Source organism: Vicia villosa, linkage group LG1 (genome assembly GCF_029867415.1).
Source record: "Vicia villosa cultivar HV-30 ecotype Madison, WI linkage group LG1, Vvil1.0, whole genome shotgun sequence".
Taxonomy (NCBI): domain Eukaryota; kingdom Viridiplantae; phylum Streptophyta; class Magnoliopsida; order Fabales; family Fabaceae; genus Vicia; species Vicia villosa.
Window position 1 is genome coordinate 121785087 of NC_081180.1, and position 10945 is coordinate 121796031.

At 34.7% G+C, this 10945-nt stretch overlaps 1 protein-coding gene across 1 annotated transcript; it reads right to left on the reverse strand.

Annotated features, from left to right (window-relative positions):
* Nucleotides 1-680: 680 nt before the first annotated feature.
* LOC131615828 (high mobility group B protein 10-like) lies at nt 681-2835 on the reverse strand. The gene is made up of 6 exons (XM_058886993.1): nt 2646-2835; nt 2267-2342; nt 2012-2183; nt 1767-1877; nt 1430-1635; nt 681-1345 (listed from the first exon to the last, which is right to left on the reverse strand). The coding sequence occupies exons 1-6, from the start codon at nt 2789-2791 to the stop codon at nt 1040-1042; spliced, it is 1017 nt and encodes a 338-aa protein (XP_058742976.1). The 5' UTR covers nt 2792-2835; the 3' UTR covers nt 681-1039.
* Between the last annotated feature and the right edge of the window lie 8110 nt (nt 2836-10945).

The following is a 10945-nucleotide window of genomic DNA, read 5'->3' on the forward strand; positions in this document are numbered from 1 at the left end:
CTGTAAAATTGCACCGAATATTTGAAAAAAAGGTATATAGACACCTGATTTTTCAAAAAACCGACATTTCTTCCACAATTTTGCAGATTCCTTTAAATTTTTACCAGCAATTTCGTAAATGTCCGGTATTTTTTCATATTTTTGAAAAAATCCAGTATTTTTTAAGAAAATCCAGTATTTCTATCCAAACGGAAAAAATTGCAAAAAATCCGGTACTAACTCGAAAAATCCGATAATTTCATGAACTTTTAAAAGATCCGGAAATTTTCAGGAAGAGCATTACTGTAAATGCAGCCCTGATGTGGAGCTGCTGGATATAAGTGGGGGTTGGCAGGAAGATTTCTCCACTTTATGCCAGAGACCCTATAAAAATTAAGCCCAAATACTTTTACTATTTTGCGTCAACAAAAAAACTAGGCTGGTCCAATACTTATTTTGGGTAATTTTAGCTAACTAACAGCAGTCCTATAAGAGAGCGCTTCAGTACAGTAGTATTTCAGAATTTAGCTAGTTATGCAGATGGATACATGCATATTGTCCCTATCATTGTGAACTACGCAGAGATAATTTCTGGTTGCCATTGATCATATCTTCATGTGATATATCAGTTTTCAAAAATTTATACGATTGCTCCTCTTTGCAGTAAATTATGCAGACTTATAATAACTTAATCTGCATTTGTTTTTTAGAATAACATCAGCAGGTTCACCTCACATTGTGACTTATATAGTTCAACAGAAAGGTAGATGAGTTTTCTACAAAGAAAATTGGCAACCATGCCAACAAAATTCTGCATTACAGCACAGGTCTTTTTAAGTTATATATATGGTTTATATACATACTTCACTAGTGCAAACATTGATGTCTATTCATCAAACTTGGTTGCTGCTGTTTCAAAACTATAAATACACAGCAGTTTAGCTTGGTTTGAGTCACAAAAAGCGAAAACCCCTTGATGCATAGGCATAATAGTATTGCCTCAAAAAACCAAAAAAGACTTACCTAACAACTAGTATGACTTACCCAATTTCTAGAACAGTTACTTGGGTTCTCCAGTAGCTATCCCAGTTAGCAAATCTACGGAACGATAAGCTTCCAAATCAAATGGGAAGAAGGGATCCTTGGATGTTTTTTCTGTCATTTTAGAAGCCATGTCCACTGCTGCATTGTTGACAAGAGGGTTATTTGCTTGAGGTTGCAAAGTTACACTGTAGTGATCACCACAACACAGATTAGGCTTCTTTTCATCCTTGTTAAGATCTTGGGTGCTCTTCTTTTTATTATTTTCAGTCATCATTGCTTCCTTCATTTGCTCCCTTATCTTCTTGCTTTCTTCCAAATATGGCTACACGAAAAAGTATTAGGAACTTAGAAGTGGAAAATTCCAAGCAAACACAATTTCATCTTATATCGATTTCATCTATTGTACCTGTTTATCAATGTCCGACAAGTTATTCCATCCATCGACAGCCATGCGCACGACTGTTTTTCCATCTAAATCCTGACGAGAAGCTTTTAATCGGGCACATTCTTGCATGAGGAAAATTTGATATCCACTTCGTCCCGTTGGAACACCTCGCTTTTTCTTCTTTACTTTGTCCTTGGTTGGTGTTTGTAGTTGCACTTCAGGAATTGCTGCATAAGTAACAAACATGTGTTGGAAGCTTAGTAAATTCAGTTACCAAATACAAACACTTGAGTCTGATCATTTTCATTCAATCAATAAATTAGGTTTTCCTATCACGAACATTCTAGATCCTTTTAACCTGTCATTTTGATAGGGTAGTCGTTGGATATCTTTGCCGCTGTCTGATAATCCCCATCATCCATTAATTGGGATAAACTTGAGGTTGAGCTATGCTTCCTTTTAGCCGAACCTTACAAAATTGAGGGTGTTGAGAAAAGAAAGTAGTATTCAAGGTTAAACCACACATGTTCAACTTAGCACCAAAATGCAACAAAACATAATACAATGAAACAAAGCGCAAATTGGTCTTTTATATTAATTAACCTTTGGTGCTGCCAGTTGCAGTTTGAGATGCAGGAAACCTATAGAAGTAAAATTTCTCAAATTTGTAAAGAAGATTTGCATAGAGCTTTTCAAGTTGAGCACATAATTTTGCATTGTTTCCTTCCAGTTTTAGAGCAGACACAATTTCACCCCATTTCTTTTCTTTACCAACCTGAAAACATTCAACAGAATCAATAGATTGAATTTGAACATCTGAGACATATTTGGATACATAAAACCAGACAAGACAAGTACCTGGTGATAACCTCCTCTTTTGGTGACCTCCAAGTAAAAGAGGTACAAGTCCAAGGATGTTTCTCGGACATTCAAACTGTCAAATAGAATCAAAACATTTCATAACAAAAATTATATATAATAACATTTAATTTAATGTTTCATATTTCATTCACATTCTTTATACCAAACTTATAGAGGAACAAATAATAACACATTTCAGTTTTGAGCATACAAAGTTACAAACCGACTAAACTTAAAGCATGAAATTTTTTAGCAACCAAACAGAATGATAAAAAAAATACCGAAAATAACCCTAGCTAAAGACACATGCAAATGCATATTTAAAACTTAATAGGGCTAAAGGGAAAATGAGGAGCAGAATGAAGAAATGAGTTACATGAGAGTGAAACCAGAGGAGTCCAACAAGTCGGTGAGTTTGACGTAGAAAGTCTCTAAGTCATCCGGAGAAGAGTACTGTTTAACATCAACATTGGTGAGTTGTGATGGAACCAACGTCTTCACCGCCTCTTCCTTGCCTTCCATGTTTGAGCTACAAACTGACTGAACTCTGTTCAACTTTCTTTCCTTTTCTTTATTGTTTGAGAGGACTTGTTGAAAATTGATTACTCTGAGATACTAGTAGCTGTAGCTATGCACACTTCCCCAGCAAACGTGACACTCTTACCTTTTCTCACTCATTTATTTATATTTTATAAGTAAACAATACAATTAAAGTTTTTTTTTTTTTTACTTTTGCACTGGTTCCGACTTATATAGGAGATCGACTAATCCGACTCGTGTTACGGAGGCACGTGCACTGGCCAAAGACAAATAATAATAATAATAACTACTAAAAAAAATTTATATACAAAACGCATTCAATTTAATAATATCGATATTTCTGGTAATTTAGTTAGGACTCCTAGACCAAAGTATTATTTTTATTTATTATACATAAAAATAAGTATTTATAAAAAATTTAATTAATATGTCCGGTTAAAATTCTTATTTAAAATTTTAATGTGAGATTTTGTATCAAACTCTAGTTTTGACAAGGATAGTTATTTGGTTCGATGGGGATTAAGCATGTTGTTAAAGTCTGGTCACATGTTGATGTTGAAGTCCTACATGTTATAGTCGAATTACGCTCAAGCATTTAGTAGTTAAAATACTAAGTTTGTTAGCATGCCGAATTGAGCTTGTTTGTTTAGCCTAAATATTTAAGTTAGTTTGTAGTTTATGTTAGCTTAGTAATCTAAAATAGACTATTTCTCTCAGGTTGTTGGGAAAGATTTATTGTTGTTATTCCTTTGTAATCTTTGAACCCTTTTTAGGTAAGTGAATAGTAAAATAGTATTAATCAATCCTGATTTTCTTCTTCTTCCCTCTTCTTTCTCTTTTGTGAAAATCTAATAGGGTTTCTTGTGTTTGTTCAAGAAACTCAATATTTCTCATAGTTTTAGTCTGTTCTTGACGACACTCCGTTACAACAAACTTCTGCAGTTAGCGTGCAGAAGAAGATGTCGCCAACGAAGTATGAGATTGAAAAGTTCACCATTGTGAATGATTTCGGTTTGTGACGCTGGAAGATGTAAGCCCTATTGATTCAGCAGGATTAGCTGGAAGCGTTGAAGGGAGCCGCAACCATGGATGTTGCGCTAACGGAGAGGAGAAAATGAAAATGGTAAAGAAAGCCCACAGTGCCATCGTATTGAGCCTTGGTGATAAGGTTCTCCACCAGATTTCGAAGGAGAAGTTGGTGGCGAGTGTGTGGACGAAACTCGAAAGTTTGTACATGACCAAATTGTTGGTCAATCACCTCTACCTGAAGCAAGCTCTATATTCATTCAAGTTGAGTGGAGACAAAGTCTTGGCTAAGCAATTGGATACGTTTAACAAGCTAATACTTGATCTTGAAAATATAGATGTCAAGATCGATGATGAAAATCAAGCATTATTGTTGTTGTGTGTTTTACCACGTTCTCATTCTCACATCAAATAAACTCTCTTGTATGGAAGAGATTCATTGACCTTTGAAGAAGTTTAATCTGCCTTATACTCAAAGGACTTGAACGAAAGGAAGGAGCATAAACTATCATCTGCTGCTGAAGGTTTTTCTGTTAAGGGGAAATTCTCGAAGAAAGATGGCAAGTTTGAAAAGAATAAAGGTAAAGGTCAGCAAAAATCTTATGGTGGTGATACTTCTACAATTAGGTGTTATCATTGTAAGGAGGGTCACACACGAAAGGTGTGCCATTGATCAGTGCATTTTGATGCATGTTCCTTTATGTTAGTACTTAGGCATTTTTATGGTTTGGTTTGTTTATTTTTCTATTTTATAATGCTTTTGTAATTCAATTTATTTTTATTGTTATTTGATTTTCGCACTTTATTTTCAGCATTAGCAGTCTGCACTAAAATGATCATAACTGGAGCTACGAGAATCCAATTGGTGCATTCTAATAATCTTCGGAAAGCTAAGAGAAAGAGCCACAACTTTCATGTTGGAGTTAAAGGCAGATTCTGAGTGCATAATTACCAGAATTTCGTTTGAAGTTGCAGCTTAGAAACAATTAGTTTTGGACCGATTTTTGGGCCAGGTTTTTAATGTTTTTGACCCAGTTGGGTTATAACCAGAATTCCTTGTTTCTTCCATAGAGTTAGGTATGGCCGCTACTGTTTGTTGTTACGTTTTTACTATTCACGAAATTATGAGACAAGCTTGTACGAATTCCATGGAGAACTAATTCATTTGAGACAATTTGTTGTATTTAGGTTCCGACCTAGAGGTTATTATAATTATCATTCAGTTCTATTCCTTTCAATATTAATCTATGTCTCTTGTTTGCTTAATTCGATTTGCATAGACTATATTGATTTAATTCGATTGGTTGTATGATCCTAACTATAGTCACGTTATCGTTTGCTTAATTCGTTATCGTGTCCGTTTAATTCATGTTTGCTTAATTCATGTTTGCTTAATTCATGAAACTTAATCTCGTTTGCTTAATTCGGATAATAGGAACATACCACTTATACTATCAATTGCGCTTGTCAATGGATATTAAAATCGAATAGGAATAGATAATCCGCTTAAGAGGTTGGAATTACAATAATCAATGATAGATAGGAACTGAATCAACAAATTATCATTTTAGCTTATTTTATAATCACTTATTTTAATCATTTATTTGCTCTATTGTTCATAAATCGATCTAAAACCATAAACCCCCAATTAGATTTCCATTAGTTAATATCAAAATAAGAATCCTTGCGATACGATACTCAAGTTGTCGTTACCGTTAACTACAGTTTTCAAAAATACTCGTTTTTTATCCGTGCGCGATAGCGAATCAGCCCTTATCGACAAAACAATCATGATTGTAAGGACAATGGTAATGCAGCCATTATGCAAAATGATTTTGAATCATCTAATGTTCTTGTAATTTCGAGTAATAATTCTTACAAGGAATGAATCATGGATTCAGGTTGCACTTGACGTATGACTCCAAAAAAAGATGTGTTTGAGGAATTTTTCTGATCAAGATGGTGGATCAGTGTTGTTGGGAAACACCAAAGCCTGCAAAATTGCAGGAATTGGATATGTAAGATTCAAGCTCCACGATGAGTCAATAAAATTATTGATTGATGTCACGTATGTACCTGATCTGAAGAGAAATTTGATTTCTCTTGGTGAATTCGACAAGAACAAATATATTTTCAAAGGAGAGAAAGGTATCCTAAGGGAAATGAATGGGTCAAAGAAAGTCTTGATAGGCATCAAAAGGCAAGGCCTATATACCCTTGAGACTGAGGTTGTAAGTAGTTCAGCAGATGTGACATTCATAAAACTTGTATCAAAGACTGAGTTATGGCATAAGATACTTGGCCATGCCAGTGAAAGAGGCCTGGTCGAATTGTAGAAACAAACTTTGTTATGTGGTGACATGGTCGAAAAATTGAAATTTTGTGAACCTTATGTATTTGGTAAATCGTGTGGGGTGAACTTTAACAAAGGTAAACAAATAACATATGGTCGAAAAGCTAAAGATGAAACTTTTGGAAATTTCAAATTTTGGAAGACTCTGGTCGAAAACCAAACTAGCAAGAAAGTCAAGATGTTGAGAATAGACAATGGTCTTAAATTTTGCAATGAGGTATTCGACGACTATTGTGTTGTGTCTAGTATTACAAGGCACATAACTACTGTAGGTACTCTCCAGCAAAATGGTTTAGCTGAAAGGTTTAGCCGAACCATTTTAGAAAGAGTTAGATGCATGTTGGTTAGTACTGGATTGAAGAAGGTGTTTTGGGCGAAGGCTATTTCTGAAGGAGTGAAAAACACTTAGAAGGGGGGTTGAATAAGGGTTGTTTCTTTTTGGCAGATAAAAATAATGAACACAATTATTTTTATTCTGGTTCGTTTGAACTCAAACTACCTCCAGTCCATCCTCATAGGTGATTTACCTCCACTGAGGATTTAATCCACTAATCAAAAAATGATTACAATGGTTCTCCACTTAGATCAACCTCTAAGTCTTCTTGAGTCTACAGATCACAACTTGATCACTCTAGGAATTTTGGTTTACAAAGATATAATCAATTACAAGAGATTAATGTTGCTTCTAATAAAGCTATAATTACCAAGTGATTTTCTCTTAAACTTAAGTTCTAAATCTCACTAAGTATACAAAAGTATGTGAGCTTGAAGATGAAGATTGCTTCTTTGATAGTAAGCTTTTAGCGTGGGAAAGGTTCAGAGTCAGATGATGAGATTGTAAAGAATGAACGTAGGCTTTCTAACGTTTCTCCTTGCTGACTTCTTCCTTTTATAGGCATGAAAATATGACCGTCGAATAGTACTGCATTAAATGCTTTGCATGTACAGTACAATACTATATTTAATGTTTCACACTTTTGTCAACTACCTCAAGCCTTGCATTAACTGCTACTTCTGACTTTGCCTTTTGTAGCCATACTTCCAACTTTCCTTTTGTCAGACGCACAGACTAGACTTTCTAGCTTTTCATCATTTGCTTTTGTACTGGATTCAGACTTTGCAAGTCTCTTTGAATATCAGAGTTTCCATTGTTTGGTGCATTGTTAGAACTTCAGCGCTTCAGCCTTTTGGAAGTTCTTCAGAGCGTGATACCTTTAGAGCTTCAGAACTTGCTTCTGCTTGTCATAACCTGATGTGGCCATCTAGAACATCTGGGTCAGAGCATCAAAATGAGGAAATGTTGCATACTCTTTTATACTTTTCCTAAAATGGAAAACGTAATCTATTAGAGTACCACATTGTCTTATACAAAATTCATATCTAATGTTATCATCAAAACTAGAAAATATTATCAGAACATTTCATGTTCTAACAATTTCGACAGTAGCGTATCTGATAAATATATGTCCCTCGACTGCCTTAGGTGTGAAGACACGTGAATAAGTCTCGTCGAGACATCCACCTAATCTTGACAGACTTAGAGTATCTGGATGTATCGCCTATGCTCGCTGGTGACTAGCCTTGCACGGGCAACCCCTGTTACTAACACCTGCACAAGCACCCCTGTGACTAACAACCTCTAAGACTCTCTAGTCCTAGACTTCTTGAGACTACAGACCTTCAATCGGTCGCTCAAGGAACAATCAAATAACCTTTGATCAGGGTTTGTTTACAATAAAATGTTTCTACACAAGGTGGATGTAAAGTTTTCTTTTTCAAATCTAAGATTAAAAGAAATACGAAGCTATTACCAGTCTATACATAGTGAATGTGATTGTGAATTAGCATATTCTTCTTTGAGTCTTCAAGTCCTTATATAGCCAATATAATAATATATCTGTTAGAGGGAAGTTCTGGAACTTCCAGAAGTTTGATGGCTTGATCGTTGTGGGAGACAAAATAGTACGCAATGTCCGCCCTTTCTTGGTAGTGGAACAAACCATTCATCTGTACCTTGTACTTCGTACTACATAGTAACATTATCTTATTTCCTTCTTGAACTTTAGAGGCTCACAACATGATTGGAAGGAAATAGAATAAGCTTTGAATTCTTCAGAACTTCAAGTCTTCAGAGTCACATCTTTAGAGTCTTTATCACTTGGTCTTCAAAATCCTTTGTCTTCATAAACTTGAGTCTTCAGAGCTTCAAGTCTTTAGAGTCTTCAGAACCACGTCTTCAGAGTTTTTCAGCACTTGGTCTTCAGAACTGGTTTCTTTAGACTTCGTAACAGAGTGATAACTTCAGATGCTCCTGCTTTTGAAGTGCTTGCTAATGTTTATCATAACGTGTGTAGTGCGGAAACATAATCTGGTGGCTTCTGATGCTTTGGTCACGCCTTTTCATCAGAATCATAACCTGTTTGTTAAGTACTCAACAAAACAAATATTAGTATAACAAAATTGTTCATACCAACATACACATTGTTATCATCAAAACTCATAGACGTATTATAGAACCAATATTATTCTAACAATCTCCCCTTTTTTATGATGACAAAACTATGTATTTTGATGACACAATTTTGTACATAATCATACAAATTTTAGAGAGAGAAAAAGATGAGGAATACTTATTCTTTATGAGAAACTCCCCCCGATTCAGAGACTTGGTAAAGATCAGATATCTTGATCATGAACCATTCTGGGTGACTCCCCCTGGTTCCAATAAATCAGATACTATCTTTAGAGTCTTGATATCAGAGATCTTTCATTTTTCAGAACCTGGTTTGTTGATTCATTTCAGAGCCTGATTTCCATTCTAGAAAATGTAATGCCTGAATGTAATCTTTCAGAGCCTGATTTCGTTAGATCTGAGTGAGGTCTTTCAGAGCCTCACTGTCAACTTCAAGGCTTGGTTTCTTAAAATGAGATCTTTGTGAAAATTCAGAGCCTGATTAAGTATAACAACTTCTTAGAGTCTGATTCCAGAATCACATTCTCGGAGTCAGATTGCCAATGTACTCTCAGAGTCTGAATGTTAATATCTGATTTTTAAATTTATATTCATAGCTTTCAGAGTCTGACACAAATCTTTCAGAGTTTGATGACATCCTGAAAAACAAAAACATTTCTAACATAAACAAAAGTTTATATGGGGTTAATAAATGTAAGCAGTTTTATCTCAGAAATTGATCATTAATCATCAAAATTAACTCCAGATTTTCTCCCCTTTTTTGTCATGATCAAAAAGATATTATGTGTGAAAAACATAAGATATAAGACATAATAAGGGATAACAACTTTGTTGATATCTTCTTAGAGACGGAGTACAAGGAAAAAGATAAAAAGAAGATAAACATAAAAAAAATGCTAGTCTTCACAGATATTCAAAAGACAGAACACACCCATAAGGAATGAAACATTTCTGAGAGTTTCTGGTTCTGTCAGCCATAGGAAGAAAGAGTTCATAGGAGAATATTTAAATAGAGGGTAGAAGAAGTAAACACGGAAGCCTTGAGAAAAGAATTGGATGAAAGACACATGTAAATTGTCAGGACAGGTTAAAAAAATACACGACTTCGTGAAAATGAGTAGGAAATGTAAAGACAATTTTTTTGAAAACAACGGAAGATACGAGGAGTAATAAATGGTCGTTATAATTTGATTGTGATTAATTCTCATAAATTAAAGCACACTGCTTGAGTGACACTTGGTAGAATAAACTACATAACCAAGGTTACACACATTTATTAAATTCAAGTGACACATTTTAATTTTTCTAAGAATCTGGAAGATCAGACTACTTCCATCTGATTAGAGACGTTTCTGACCGAAACACCTTCTGATTGCTGAGATAAAAATAATACAATAGAACTTGTTTAAATCAAAATATTTTGTTCTAAAATTCTAACCAAACATATTCAGTTCTAATGACATCTTACTTTGGACAAAAGTCCATTTTTAGATTCTTCAGAATGAATAGAAATCTATCTTCAACCGAGGTTTTTGTGAATATATCAGCCCATTGATGGTCTGTATCTATAAATTTTAAAGAAAGAATCCCTTTCTGAACATAGTCTCTGACAAAATTATGCTTTATCTCTATGTGTTTTTCCCTAGAATGCAAAATAGGATTTTTTACTCAAACAGATAGCAGCAGTATTATCATAAAAGATAGGAATATTACTCTCATAGATTTAATAATCTTCCAGCTGACTCTTCATCCATAACATCTGAGTGCTGCACAGAGACGCTGGGATGTATTCTGCTTCTGCTATTGAAAGAGCAATTGTTTACTGCTTCTTGCTTGAGCATGATATCAGATTGTTTCCCAAAAACTGACAATTTCCAGAGGTGCTCTTTATCTCAAATTTGTCCCCAGCATAATCTGCATCACACAAACCAGAAAAAGTATACTCTGATGTATTCTCATACACCCGACCAAGGTTAGTTGTTCCTTTCAGATACCTTAGAATCCTTTTAACATAAGTTAAGTGAGATTATCTCGGATCAGATTGGAATCTAGCACATAAGTGAACGCTAAATAAAATATTAGGTTTTGGAGTAATTAGATATAGGATAGAGCCTATCATACCATGATATAGCTTCTAACATACCTTTACACTTACCTCTTCTTTTTCCAGAATTCATGTTGGATGCATTGGAGTTTTTGCTAACTTGCAATCAAGAATGTTGAACTTTTTCAGAAGTTCCTTAGTGTACTTGCTCTGATGGATGTAAGTAGCTTCTGGTCTTTG